The following is a 16,266-nucleotide window of genomic DNA, read 5'->3' on the forward strand; positions in this document are numbered from 1 at the left end:
ATGATGAAGTGAATTCAGACGGTCTAGTAGACACATGATGATGTGAATTCAGACGGTCTAGTAGACACATGATGATGTGAATTCAGACGGTCTAGTAGACACATGATGATGTGAATTCAGACGGTCTAGTAGACACATGATGAAGTGAATTCAGACGGTCTAGTAGACACATGATGATGTGAATTCAGACGGTCTAGTAGACACATGATGATGTGAATTCAGACGGTCTAGTAGACACATGATGATGTGAATTCAGACGGTCAAGTAGACACATGATGATGTGAATTCAGACGGTCTAGAAGACACATGATGAAGTGAATTCAGACGGTCTAGAAGACACATGATGAAGTGAATTCAGACGGTCTAGTAGACACATGATGAAGTGAATTCATGTGGTTAAATATTCTACATTTATACTGTATGTTGTTGTTTTCCAGCGGTTATCAGGACAGGGCTACTGTTTCTCTGCCTCTCTGCCTCCCATGCTGGCTGCTGCTGCCATCGAGGCTCTGAACATCATGGAGGAGGACCCAGGTAACCTTAACCCTTGACTCTTGACCCTTGACATCATAGAAGAGGTAACAACACTTAAACTCTGAAGCCCAATGCATACTCCACTAGGACAGCCCAACAGCTGGGTCCAGACTACAATATGACATCATTCAGATCCCGATCCCGATCCCGAACAGCCTTCACCTCACTGGTTACCCAGGGCTTGTTGTTGGCGAAGCAGCGCACTGTCCTGACTGGAACAACCACATCCAGACAAAAGTTCATGTAGCCCGTCAGGCAGTGTGTTAAGCCCTCAATGTCCTCACTATGTGGACCCTGCAGTACACTCCATTCAGTGGACTCGAAGCAGTCTCTGAGGGACTCCTCCGCTTCTGGGGTCCACTTCCTGAAGGACTGTGTTTTGACGGGCTGCCTTTGAACTAGTGGAATGTACTGAGGCTGTAGATAGACCATGTTGTGGTCGGACTTACCCAGTTGGGCGAGGGGGGTGGCCGTGTATGCCTCTTTGATATTAGCATACAGCAGGTCAATAATCCGGTTTTTCCTGGTTGGACAATCCACAAACTGATGGAAGGCAGTAAGTGTTGAGTCCAGGGTCACGTGATTAAAGTCTCCCGATATGACGATAAAGGAATCTGGGTGCTGTGTCTGTAGCCTAGCAACAGTTGAGTGTAGCGTCTCACACGCTGCCCCTGCGTCAGCCCTCGGGTGGATGTAAACACAGACGGCAATAACGTGTGATATTTCCCTAGGAATATAGTAGGGTCTTAGGCTAACAGCTAACAGCTCTATATCGCTGGAGCAGATGATCTCCTTCACAGTCACATGGCCCGGGTTACACCATCTGTTATTAACGTACAGTATAAGACCCCCACCTTTCGTCTTCTGACACACTTTGGTGTCTCTGTCCGCCCTCACGAGACTGAATCCCTGTAGCTCCGCAGCGGTGTCTGGTTTGCGGCTAGTTAGCCATGTTTCCGTCAGTATGATCAGGCTGCTTTCACGGTATATCCTCTGCGTCTTGACCAGCCCTCGTAATTCATCCATTTTCATACTGGTCAGCACATTCACATTTCCCATTAACACCTTTACCGCCGGGCCCGTAGTTCTACGGGCCGTTAAATCCAACGGTTAAGCGCCGAGCCCGTAGTCCTACGGGCTGCGGTCTTTTCGCGCATGCGCGGTCCGGGTGCACTTTCGGAATTTTTTTGATCCACTTCCGTTTCCGGTTTGATGACAGGAAATAGAATTATTTGGGATCCGGTTTCGACGATCACGCCCGCTCCCATTCTACAGACGAAACTGAAACTCAATTCTCTTCCTGTAGTTTTTTCTCCTCGCATTTCACTGTTTAACGTAATCCGCTCTAACTACAGTCATGGAAGTCCGTTTGACATGCGGTCTTCACTGGGAGATACAGGGAGATCTCGCGGATGTAAACAGACCGTTCACGGCTCAATCTTAAGGATTTTAACAAGATCTATGGCGACATGAAAAAAACAAAAAAACAACAAAAACACCTTGGCACTGGTGAGTACATTATGAGATTAACCTCTGGCGGTGGATGTGTTAACACCGAGGGAATGGATGGCTTATACTGCCGCCGCTTGTTGTTTGTTAGCCCGGTCTTCACCTTGGCACCGGCTCTACACCCCCGGTATTTCCTCCTCAATTCCCCGGGGATCGGGTGGCGGGTGCCGGCGTGTCCCGTTTTCCTAAACGCGAGCAGATCACCTCTCGAATAAACGAGGTTACTGCCGCTGCGATATACAATGTTCTTATCCATAGGATATATAAAGAGCCAAGGAAACAAAAAGTCCCCTTATAGGAAAAGAAAAGGCTCTCAAAAGACACTCAAACAAGAAAACACTCAGAGCAGATGAAACGGCAGCCTGCTCACAGGCGCTCACGCTCATTTGGATATGACATCATTCAGAGGTTTGACTGGGTCCAGACTATAAGATGGTGTAACTACTGAACTCAGTTTGGCATTGTTGTTGTTGTTGCTGCATTCATTCAGCCCAGCATGTCAGTTTGCATGATCTCACATGGGCTGTTCTACTGGAGTATGTATCCCCCTTTACTCTTTAGAACTAAAGGTACAGTCCAAGTAGAGCAGGTACAGTCCAAAACACTATCTAAACAAGGAATAAATGATGTCGAGCATTAAATAGCTCCTCACTCTTGACTGCTGCAAGCATACTGAGCTGAACAAACTGGTGCCGTGTCATTGTTCCGACGGCGCATTGTTCCGACGGTTACTAACCCTATACCTAACCCTAACCGCACGCGGAAGCCACGTAGTCGGAGTAATAGGATGTCGGACTTAAAGGGCAGTCCCCGAACAAACTAAAGCCCCACTAATCAACACACCTGGGCTAAACTAAATTGAACACACCTGGCCCTGTACTGCAATTAGCTGCCAGTCCTTCTCTAGGCTGAACACAATTATCAATAAGGTCACTGTGACCCACATAGCTAAATAGACAGGAGTCCTTCATCACAATGGATGTTAGATGTAAGATGTGGGTCAACATTGGTCAATATGGGTCTACTGCACAGTAACCCTAACTATCTGAACATCAAGGTTTAGACCACAGTAACCCTAACTATATGAACATCAAGGTTTAGACCACAGTAACCATAACTATCTGAACATCAAGGTTTAGACCACAGTAACCCTAACTATCTGAACATCAAGGTTAGACCACAGTAACCCTAACTATATGAACATCAAGGTTTAGACCACAGTAACCCTAACTATCTGAACATCAAGGTTTAGACCACAGTAACCATAACTATCTGAACATCAAGGTTTAGACCACAGTAGCCCTAACTATCTGAACATCAAGGTTAGACCACAGTAACCATAACTATCTGAACATCAAGGTTTAGACCACAGTAACCATAACTATCTGAACATCAAGGTTTAGACCACAGTAACCATAACTATCTGAACATCAAGGTTTAGACCACAGTAACCCTAACTATCTGAACATCAAGGTTTAGACCACAGTAACCATAACTATCTGAACATCAAGGTTTAGACCACAGTAACCCTAACTATCTGAACATCAAGGTTTAGACCACAGTAACCCTAACTATCTGAACATCAAGGTTTAGACCACAGTAACCCTAACTATCTGAACATCAAGGTTTAGACCACAGTAACCATAACTATCTAGACATCAAGGTTTAGACCACAGTAACCATAACTATCTGAACATCAAGGTTTAGACCACAGTAACCATAACTATCTGAACATCAAGGTTTAGACCACAGTAACCATAACTATCTGAACATCAAGGTTTAGACCACAGTATCCATAACTATCTGGACATCAAGGTTTAGACCACAGTAACCATAACTATCTGAACATCAAGGTTTAGACCACAGTAACCCTAACTATCTGAACATCAAGGTTTAGACCACAGTAACCCTAACTATCTGAACATCAAGGTTTAGACCACAGTAACCATAACTATCTGAACATCAAGGTTTAGACCACAGTAACCCTAACTATCTGAACATCAAGGTTTAGACCACAGTAACCATAACTATCTGAACATCAAGGTTTAGACCACAGTAACCATAACTATCTGAACATCAAGGTTTAGACCACAGTAACCCTAACTATCTGAACATCAAGGTTTAGACCACAGTAACCCTAACTATCTGAACATCAAGGTTTAGACCACAGTAACCCTAACTATCTGAACATCAAGGTTTAGACCACAGTAACCCTAACTATCTGAACATAAAGGTTTAGACCACAGTATCCATAACTATCTGAACATCAAGGTTTAGACCACAGTAACCATAACTATCTGAACATCAAGGTTTAGACCACAGTAACCCTAACTATCTAGACATCAAGGTTTAGACCACAGTAACCATAACTATCTGAACATCAAGGTTTAGACCACAGTAACCATAACTATCTGAACATCAAGGTTTAGACCACAGTAACCATAACTATCTAGACATCAAGGTTTAGACCACAGTAACCATAACTATCTAGACATCAAGGTTTAGACCACAGTAACCATAACTATCTAGACATCAAGGTTTAGACCACAGGGACCATAACTATCTAGACATCAAGGTTTAGACCACAGTAACCCTAACTATATAGACATCAAGGTTTAGACCACAGTAACCATAACTATCTAGACATCAAGGTTTAGACCACAGGGACCATAACTATCTAGACATCAAGGTTTAGACCACAGTAACCCTAACTATATAGACATCAAGGTTTAGACCACAGTAACCATAACTATCTAGACATCAAGGTTTAGACCACAGGGACCATAACTATCTAGACATCAAGGTTTAGACCACAGTAACCCTAACTATCTGAACATCAATGTTTAGACCACAGTAACCCTAACTATCTGAACATCAAGGTTTAGACCACAGTAACCCTAACTATCTAGACATCAAGGTTTAGACCACAGTAACCATAACTATCTAGATATCAAGGTTTAGACCACAGGGACCATAATGCAACTTGTCTTGTTTTTCAGATATTTTTTCTGTCTTGAGGAGAAAGTGTCAACATGTCCACCAGGCATTACAAGGGTGAGTTGGTCCTAATGTTAGATAGTCTGTTAGATAGATGTATGTGATGTTAGATAGTCTGTTAGATAGATGTGTGTGATGTTAGATAGTCTGTTAGATAGATGTATGTGATGTTAGATAGTCTGTTAGATAGATGTGTGTGATGTTAGATAGTCTGTTAGATAGATGTATGTGATGTTAGATAGTCTGTTAGATAGATGTATGTGATGTCAGACAGTCTGTTATGCTGGATTTTGACTGCAGCTTTAGCAGCACCACACCACACCGCACCGCACTGCATCAAAATATCTGCCGTTTCCATTACAATAAAGTATCCCCTTGCAGTGCTCCCCTCCCCTCCCTGAGGGAATCGACGCCCCCTTTCTTCAACACTGGGTCTCTCTGTAAAAACTACGGCAGACGCTAACGCTAAATATTTTTTATGGAAGTGGTGGACGACGTTTTTAGACGCCTGAGCTAACATGGGCAAGGTGGAGAGAGTCTTTCACCCATTCTACAGCAGCAGTTACACACAGGAGTAGGGTTATCTGACTGAGAAGATCCTAACCGTATATAAAACAATAACGGCGGGCCGTAGTTTATGGCGACTTGCGGCGATCGCTTTGCCTGTCATTTGTGTCAGTTGGTTATTTGTTCTTGGTGCTTGGTGGAATCTGAACTGTAGGGCTGCAAACTAAATTCTGCCTAATCGACCCGCATTTCTAACTAACTAAACACATCCTCACAGATTTAAAAATACAAATATGAAAATAAACGGGCATCGATAGCAGCCACGTCTCCAGCTATCTCCATTTTCAACTTTTTATTTTTTTAATCAGTGCTATTGAACACCCTTTACGTCTGTGTGTGGGTTTTACAAATATTGAACCAATGAAAAGTATTAAAAAGCACTTCTGACTAAACCTCCTAACTCCATTGGATCCTCAAACTGTCAGTCAAACCTCCTAACTCCTCCTTGTGGAGATAGGAGGTATTTAATATAATAATAATATAATATAATGTATTTAATATAATAATAATAATAATATTAATGGTAATAATAATAATATAATGTATTTAATATAATAATAATAATATATAATTTATTTATAATAATAATAATATAATATAATGTATTTAATATAATAATAATAATAATAATAATATAATGTATTTAATATAATAATAATGATAATATAATGTATTTAATATAATAATAATAATAATATAATATAATGTATTTGGGTAAAGTGATGATAATATAAAGACACATTCAAGTATCTGACAATGTATAAAGTCACCAACTTTGATGAGGCAGTGTTGTGTTCTAAAAAAATTAAACACTGAAAAGTAAATATTTTGGACATAGCTGGTTTCTGCCGACAGCAGAGATATTGTACATGAATGGTTGTGTATGTTTATATTATATTCCAGAATACCAGGGTTAATGGTTGTAGGAGTGGCATTCGCTCCAGCTCTTCACCTCCAACTAGAGAGAAGCTCTGGTTCCAGAGATGCTGATCTGAAGATGCTCTGCAGCATCGTCACTTATGTAAGTTCTGTACACACCTGCACCTGATGTATGTACACACTTGCATCTGGTGTATGTACACACCTGCATCTGATGTATGTACACACTTGCATCTGATGTATGTACACACCTGCACCTGATTTATGTACACACCTGCACCTGGTGTATGTACACACCTGCACCTGATGTATGTACACACCTGCACCTGATGTATGTACACACCTGCACCTGATGTATGTACACACTTGCATCTGATTTATGTACACACCTGCACCTGATGTATGTACGCACCTGCACCTGATGTATGTACACACCTGCACCTGATGTATGTACACACCTGCACCTGATGTATGTACACACCTGCACCTGATGTATGTACACACCTGCACCTGATGTATGTACACACCTGCACCTGATGCATGTACACACCTGCACCTGATGCATGTACACACCTGCACCTGATGCATGTACACACCTGCACCTGATGTATGTACACACCTGCACCTGGTGTATGTACACACCTGCACCTGGTGTATGTACACACCTGCACCTGATGTATGTACACACCTGCACCTGATGTATGTACACACTTGCATCTGATTTATGTACACACCTGCATCTGATGTATGTACACACTTGCATCTGATGTATGTACACACCTGCACCTGGTGTATGTACACACCTGCACCTGGTGTATGTACACACCTGCACCTGATGCATGTACCTACCTGCACCTGATGCATGTACCTACCTGCACCTGATGCATGTACACACCTGCACCTGATGCATGTACACACCTGCACCTGATGCATGTACACACCTGCACCTGGTTTATGTACACACCTGCACCTGGTGTATGTACACACCTGCACCTGATGTATGTACACACCTGCACCTGATGTATGTACACACTTGCATCTGATTTATGTACACACCTGCATCTGATGTATGTACACACTTGCATCTGATGTATGTACACACCTGCACCTGGTGTATGTACACACCTGCACCTGATGTATGTACACACCTGCACCTGATGTATGTACACACTTGCATCTGATTTATGTACACACCTGCATCTGATGCATGTACGCACCTGCACCTGATGCATGTACACACCTGCACCTGATGTATGTACACACCTGCACCTGATGTATGTACACACCTGCACCTGATGTATGTACACACCTGCACCTGATGTATGTACACAACTGCACCTGATGTATGTACACACCTGCACCTGATGTATGTACACACCTGCATCTGATGTATGCACACACCTACATCTGATGTATGTACACACCTGCACCTGATGTATGTACACACCTGCACCTGATGCATGTACACACCTGCACCTGATGCATGTACACACCTGCACCTGATGCATGTACACACCTGCACCTGGTGTATGTACACACCTGCACCTGGTGTATGTACGCACCTGCATCTGATGTATGTACACACCTGCATCTGATGTATGCACACACCTACATCTGATGTATGTACACACCTGCATATGGTATGAAATGTGTTTCATAGTGTATGAACTGTGTTTCATAGTGTATGAACTGTGTTTTTCATAGTGTATGAACTGTGTTTCATAGTGTATGAACTGTGTTTCATAGTGTATGAACTGTGTTTCATAGTGTATGAACCGTGTTTCATAGTGTATGAACCGTGTTTCATAGTGTATGAACTGTGTTTCAGTGTATGAACTGTGTTTCATAGTGTATGAACTGTGTTTCATAGTGTATGAACTGTGTTTCATAGTGTATGAACTGTGTTTCATAGTGTATGAACTGTGTTTCATAGTGTATGAACTGTGTTTCATAGTGTATGAACCGTGTTTCATAGTGTATGAACTGTGTTTCATAGTGTATGAACTGTGTTTCATAGTGTATGAACTGTGTTTCATAGTGTATGAACCGTGTTTCATAGTGTATGAACCGTGTTTCATAGTGTATGAACTGTGTTTCATAGTGTATGAACTGTGTTTCATAGTGTATGAACTGTGTTTCATAGTGTATGAACTGTGTTTCATAGTGTATGAACTGTGTTTCATAGTGTATGAACTGTGTTTCATAGTGTATGAACCGTGTTTCATAGTGTATGAACCGTGTTTCATAGTGTATGAACCGTGTTTCAGTGTATGAACTGTGTTTCAGTGTATGAACTGTGTTTCATAGTGTATGAACTGTGTTTCATAGTGTATGAACTGTGTTTCATAGTGTATGAACTGTGTTTCATAGTGTATGAACAGTGTTTCATAGTGTATGAACTGTGTTTCATAGTGTATGAACCGTGTTTCATAGTGTATGAACTGTGTTTCATAGTGTATGAACTGTGTTTCATAGTGTATGAACCGTGTTTCATAGTGTATGAACTGTGTTTCATAGTGTATGAACTGTGTTTCATAGTGTATGAACTGTGTTTCATAGTGTATGAACTGTGTTTCATAGTGTATGAACTGTGTTTCATAGTGTATGAACTGTGTTTCAGTGTATGAACTGTGTTTCATAGTGTATGAACTGTGTTTCATAGTGTATGAACTGTGTTTCATAGTGTATGAACTGTGTTTCATAGTGTATGAACCGTGTTTCATAGTGTATGAACTGTGTTTCAGTGTATGAACTGTGTTTCATAGTGTATGAACTGTGTTTCATAGTGTATGAACTGTGTTTCATAGTGTATGAACTGTGTTTCATAGTGTATGAACTGTGTTTCATAGTGTATGAACTGTGTTTCAGTGTATGAACTGTGTTTCATAGTGTATGAACTGTGTTTCATAGTGTATGAACTGTGTTTCATAGTGTATGAACTGTGTTTCATAGTGTATGAACCGTGTTTCATAGTGTATGAACTGTGTTTCAGTGTATGAACTGTGTTTCATAGTGTATGAACTGTGTTTCATAGTGTATGAACTGTGTTTCAGTGTATGAACTGTGTTTCATAGTGTATGAACTGTGTTTCATAGTGTATGAACCGTGTTTCATAGTGTATGAACTGTGTTTCATAGTGTATGAACCGTGTTTCATAGTGTATGAACTGTGTTTCAGTGTATGAACTGTGTTTCATAGTGTATGAACTGTGTTTCAGTGTATGAACCGTGTTTCATAGTGTATGAACTGTGTTTCATAGTGTATGAACTGTGTTTCATAGTGTATGAACTGTGTTTCATAGTGTATGAACCGTGTTTCATAGTGTATGAACTGTGTTTCAGTGTATGAACTGTGTTTCATAGTGTATGAACTGTGTTTCAGTGTATGAACTGTGTTTCATAGTGTATGAACTGTGTTTCAGTGTATGGAGAGACAGGTGGCTCTATGTGTTGCTCGGTACCTCGACAAGGAGGAGCGATTTCTTCCCCCACCGAGGTAATTAAGATCCATCACTAACATTCTGTCTTCTATTTATGTTATTAATATTATAATAATATTAATATTAACACTTTAAATAAGACTAATGGTTATATTTGGTCTTACAGCATCAGAGTGGTGGTCACTATAGAACAGACTAATGGTTATATTTGGTCTCACAGCATCAGAGTGGTGGTCACTGTTATAGAACAGACTAATGGTTATATTTGGTCTCACAGCATCAGAGTGGTGGTCACTGTTATAGAACAGACTAATGGTTATATTTGGTCTTACAGCATCAGAGTGGTGGTCACTGTTATAGAACAGACTAATGGTTATATTTGGTCTTACAGCATCAGAGTGGTGGTCACTGTTATAGAACAGACTAATGGTTATATTTGGTCTTACAGCATCAGAGTGGTGGTCACTGTTATAGAACAGACTAATGGTTATATTTGGTCTTACAGCATCAGAGTGGTGGTCACCATAGAACAGACTAATGGTTATATTTGGTCTTACAGCATCAGAGTGGTGGTCACCATAGAACAGAATAATGGTTATATTTGGTCTTACAGCATCAGAGTGGTGGTCACTGTTATAGAACAGACTAATGGTTATATTTGGTCTTACAGCATCAGAGTGGTGGTCACCATAGAACAGACTAATGGTTATATTTGGTCTCACAGCATCAGAGTGGTGGTCACCATAGAACAGACTAATGGTTATATTTGGTCTTACAGCATCAGAGTGGTGGTCACTATAGAACAGACTAATGGTTATATTTGGTCTCACAGCATCAGAGTGGTGGTCACTGTTATAGAACAGACTAATGGTTATATTTGGTCTCACAGCATCAGAGTGGTGGTCACTGTTATAGAACAGACTAATGGTTATATTTGGTCTTACAGCATCAGAGTTGTGGTCACTGTTATAGAACAGACTAATGGTTATATTTGGTCTTACAGCATCAGAGTGGTGGTCACCATAGAACAGACTAATGGTTATATTTGGTCTTACAGCATCAGAGTGGTGGTCACCATAGAACAGAATAATGGTTATATTTGGTCTTACAGCATCAGAGTGGTGGTCACTGTTATAGAACAGACTAATGGTTATATTTGGTCTTACAGCATCAGAGTGGTGGTCACCATAGAACAGACTAATGGTTATATTTGGTCTCACAGCATCAGAGTGGTGGTCACCATAGAACAGACTAATGGTTATATTTGGTCTTACAGCATCAGAGTGGTGGTCACTGTTATAGAACAGACTAATGGTTATATTTGGTCTTACAGCATCAGAGTGGTGGTCACTGTTATAGAACAGACTAATGGTTATATTTGGTCTTACAGCATCAGAGTGGTGGTCACCATAGAACAGACTAATGGTTATATTTGGTCTTACAGCATCAGAGTGGTGGTCACCATAGAACAGAATAATGGTTATATTTGGTCTTACAGCATCAGAGTGGTGGTCACTGTTATAGAACAGACTAATGGTTATATTTGGTCTTACAGCATCAGAGTGGTGGTCACCATAGAACAGACTAATGGTTATATTTGGTCTCACAGCATCAGAGTGGTGGTCACCATAGAACAGACTAATGGTTATATTTGGTCTTACAGCATCAGAGTGGTGGTCACTGTCATAGAACAGACTAATGGTTATATTTGGTCTTACAGCATCAGAGTGGTGGTCACCATAGAACAGACTAATGGTTATATTTGGTCTCACAGCATCAGAGTGGTGGTCACCATAGAACAGACTAATGGTTGTATTTGGTCTCACAGCATCAGAGTGGTGGTCACCATAGAACAGACTAATGGTTATATTTGGTCTCACAGCATCAGAGTGGTGGTCACTGTTATAGAACAGACTAATGGTTATATTTGGTCTCACAGCATCAGAGTGGTGGTCACCATAGAACAGACTAATGGTTATATTTGGTCTTACAGCATCAGAGTGGTGGTCACCATAGAACAGAATAATGGTTATATTTGGTCTTACAGCATCAGAGTGGTGGTCACTGTTATAGAACAGACTAATGGTTATATTTGGTCTTACAGCATCAGAGTGGTGGTCACCATAGAACAGACTAATGGTTATATTTGGTCTCACAGCATCAGAGTGGTGGTCACCATAGAACAGACTAATGGTTATATTTGGTCTTACAGCATCAGAGTGGTGGTCACCATAGAACAGACTAATGGTTATATTTGGTCTCACAGCATCAGAGTGGTGGTCACCATAGAACAGACTAATGGTTGTATTTGGTCTCACAGCATCAGAGTGGTGGTCACCATAGAACAGACTAATGGTTATATTTGGTCTTACAGCATCAGAGTGGTGGTCACCATAGAACAGACTAATGGTTATATTTGGTCTCACAGCATCAGAGTGGTGGTCACCATAGAACAGACTAATGGTTATATTTGGTCTTACAGCATCAGAGTGGTGGTCACCATAGAACAGAATAATGGTTATATTTGGTCTTACAGCATCAGAGTGGTGGTCACTGTTATAGAACAGACTAATGGTTATATTTGGTCTTACAGCATCAGAGTGGTGGTCACCATAGAACAGACTAATGGTTATATTTGGTCTCACAGCATCAGAGTGGTGGTCACCATAGAACAGACTAATGGTTATATTTGGTCTTACAGCATCAGAGTGGTGGTCACTATAGAACAGACTAATGGTTATATTTGGTCTCACAGCATCAGAGTGGTGGTCACTGTTATAGAACAGACTAATGGTTATATTTGGTCTCACAGCATCAGAGTGGTGGTCACTGTTATAGAACAGACTAATGGTTATATTTGGTCTTACAGCATCAGAGTGGTGGTCACTGTTATAGAACAGACTAATGGTTATATTTGGTCTTACAGCATCAGAGTGGTGGTCACCATAGAACAGACTAATGGTTATATTTGGTCTTACAGCATCAGAGTGGTGGTCACCATAGAACAGAATAATGGTTATATTTGGTCTTACAGCATCAGAGTGGTGGTCACTGTTATAGAACAGACTAATGGTTATATTTGGTCTTACAGCATCAGAGTGGTGGTCACCATAGAACAGACTAATGGTTATATTTGGTCTCACAGCATCAGAGTGGTGGTCACCATAGAACAGACTAATGGTTATATTTGGTCTTACAGCATCAGAGTGGTGGTCACTGTTATAGAACAGACTAATGGTTATATTTGGTCTCACAGCATCAGAGTGGTGGTCACCATAGAACAGACTAATGGTTATATTTGGTCTTACAGCATCAGAGTGGTGGTCACTGTTATAGAACAGAATAATGGTTATGTTTGGTCTTACAGCATCAGAGTGGTGGTCACCATAGAACAGACTAATGGTTATGTTTGGTCTTACAGCATCAGAGTGGTGGTCACCATAGAACAGACTAATGGTTATATTTGGTCTTACAGCATCAGAGTGGTGGTCACCATAGAACAGACTAATGGTTATATTTGGTCTTACAGCATCAGAGTGGTGGTCACCATAGAACAGAGCGAGGAGGAGATGGACCGGGCAGCGGCTTGTATCAGAGAAGCAGCTGTGGCCTTGCTCAGGTCAGAGGTCAGGGCAGAGGACCGCTGCTGACCTCTGCAATAAAGACTGGATACAGCACTGGGGCTCAAAGTGGGGTCCAGGGACCTTGTGGGGCCCTTGAGGGGGTTCCTGGGGTTCCCCAGCTAAATTATTGATAGTTAGGAACCAAATGGACCCTTACAGGTCTGTAACTCTGAGAGTGTACACATGGAACCAAATGGACCCTTACAGGTCTGTAACACTGAGAGTGTACACATGGAACCAAATGGACCCTTACAGGTCTGTAACTCTGAGAGTGTACACATGGAACCAAATGGACCCCTACAGGTCTGTAACTCTGAGAGTGTACACATGGAACCAAGGGTCCATCTGGTACCATTTGTACACTATGGGAGTCAGTGGTCTAAATTTAATCCAAAATGATGGTCCTTGAAATGAAAAGGTTTGAGAACTACTGACATGAATATGAATGAACGTGAAAACGACAGGTGATGAATACTGAAGCCAGCGTGCCTCTCTCTCGCTCTTCTCTCTCTCTGCCTCTCTCTGTCTCTCTCTCGCTCTCGCTCTCTCTCTCTCTCTCTCGCTCTCTCGCTCTTTCTCTTCTCTCTCTCTGCCTCTCTCTCTCTCTCTCTCTCTCTCTCTCTCACATATGGCCTTATGCAGTCCAGAGCAGTGGAGCACAGAGTGACACATTAATGTCACTTCGCTTTGTCACTAATGTAATGTAATGTAATGTAATGCATAGCTTTATTCATCTGCTGGGTAAAGCATGTAAACACTAGAGTGTGAAGTCCTGATGTCACTATCCCCATGGGGATAACGCCCTCTAGTGGCATCTATGTGTCCAATTACTATATTATAGCTGCACTGGAGACTTTGCACACTTGTTGTAGTTTTGATACTTGGTTCCAGATTACTGAAGTTGTTTTCAATAAATGTATATTTTAATGAGGGCTGATCTGTTCTATTATGTTCTATTATGTTCTATTATGTTCTATTATGTTCTATTGTTATGTTCTATTATGTTCTATTGTTATGTTTTATTCTGTTGGGGTGATGGGCTGATCTGTTCTGTACATTCTGTAATACTTAATAAATAATACTTATTATAATACTTAGATCTATTCTGTTCCTTCATGTGATTTACATTCTGTAATACTTATTAAACATACGTTTCTCTAATACTTACTATTAAACATACCAACAGGATCTAATTATTCTGTGAAATGGAACACAATGTGAGCTTATAGATCGGCTATTTTCAGCGTGTGACTCGTATGACCAAATATAAAATGGGCTTGAGGGATTTAATGTTTTTATATGTTCTTATACATATGTTCTATGTTATATATATATATATATATATATGTTCTATGAAGCCATACTGGTTTTATATGTTCTTATACATATGTTCTATGAAGCCATACAGTTTTTCTTCCTTTGAATGTCTCAAGTCTTAATTGAATTTAATAAAATAAAATACTGCATTGTACAGTAACAGTTAAATGGTAAATAAATGGTAAATGGTTTATTTGTATAGCGCTTTTATCCAAAGCGCTTTACATAGATTGTGCATTACAGTCACACACCGATGGTGGAGGAAACCATGCAAGGCACCAACCTGCTCATCGGGAGCAATTAGGGGTTCAGCGTCTTGCTCAAGGACACTTTGACACTAACTCTGGGGGATCCCGGAATCGAACTGGGAACCTTGCGGTTATTATTAATCACCACAGACTTCTTACATTATAACATTATAATAATAATAATAATAATAATTACATCACCACAGACTTCTTACATTATTATTAATGTTATTATTATTATTGATACATCACCACAGACTTCTTACATTATTATTATTATTATAATAAGCATTAATAATAATAATAATACATCACCACAGACTTCTTACATTATATCAAAATCATTGCCCCTCATTTACAATATGTAGGCAAAATATAGGCTTTGCTGCCATCGTGTGGTGATAATGGGGAATGGCAGAACAAACAGCAGTTAGCAACAATGCTAATTTTAACCACGATCCCTGCGTTTCTAATGAGAGACACATGACAACAGTAATAATAATGATAATAATAATGACAACAGTAACAATTATGATAATAATAATGACAACAGTAACAATAATAATAATGACGACAGTAGATGATGGAGGGTTTTATTATGTTCTTAAACACAAAATACTTGTAAACTCAACGTGTGTTTCAGTCAACGCTGCTTCAGGAAGAGACACAATTCTGGTTGAGATTTCCGGTGTGATACGTTGATATCGTTGACCTATCGATTTATGTGACGTTTCCGGTGCGTTACGTCGAAATCAATCACCTATCGATTTCTATAACGTTTCCGGTGCGTTACGCCGAAATCAGTGACCTATCGATTTATGTGTGTGTGTGTGTGTGTGTGTGTGTGTGTGTGTGTGTGTGTGTGTGTGTGTGTGTGTGTGTGTGTGTGTGTGTGTGTGTGTGCCTGCGTGCGTGCGTGCGCACGTGTGCATGCGTGTGCGTGTGTGTGGCTTCACTCACGACATTCATCTACTGCAATGGAAGGCAACAGTTTCTCACGACACCACCAGAGGGCGCTATTATCCACCTTTCTATTGCACTTTATATTCAGAGCAAAAAGAAGTTAAACATTCAGGAAACATCAGAGCACTTCCGTCTGCTCTTCAAAATAAAAGCTTACATTGCGTCAAGTCGAACGTTAAAACAAGGCTGT

General features: G+C 40.7%; 1 protein-coding gene across 4 annotated transcripts in view; it reads left to right on the forward strand.

Moving 5' to 3' along the window:
* Positions 1-14,016, forward strand: part of sptlc1 (serine palmitoyltransferase, long chain base subunit 1) — a 38,478-nt gene extending 24,462 nt beyond the window's left edge. For 2 of the 4 annotated variants that reach the window (XR_013932536.1, XR_013932537.1), the window contains 6 exons: positions 438-534; positions 5,043-5,097; positions 6,511-6,628; positions 9,908-9,981; positions 13,455-13,707; positions 13,852-13,976. Coding sequence is in view for 2 of the 4 variants with exons in the window: in XM_080419752.1 (XP_080275878.1) it covers positions 438-534; positions 5,043-5,097; positions 6,511-6,628; positions 9,908-9,981; positions 13,455-13,575 (465 nt within the window). In the remaining 2 variants the exon portion in view is untranslated. Of the gene's footprint in view, positions 1-437; positions 535-5,042; positions 5,098-6,510; positions 6,629-9,907; positions 9,982-13,454; positions 13,732-13,851 lie in introns of those variants that run through there. The other 2 variants (XM_080419752.1, XM_080419751.1) reach the window with 2 other exon arrangements.
* The last annotated feature ends 2,250 nt before the right edge of the window (positions 14,017-16,266 follow it).

The sequence above is a fragment of the Gymnoscopelus braueri genome, assembly GCF_963280865.1.
Source record: "Gymnoscopelus braueri genome assembly, chromosome: 22".
Taxonomy (NCBI): Eukaryota; Metazoa; Chordata; class Actinopteri; order Myctophiformes; family Myctophidae; genus Gymnoscopelus; species Gymnoscopelus braueri.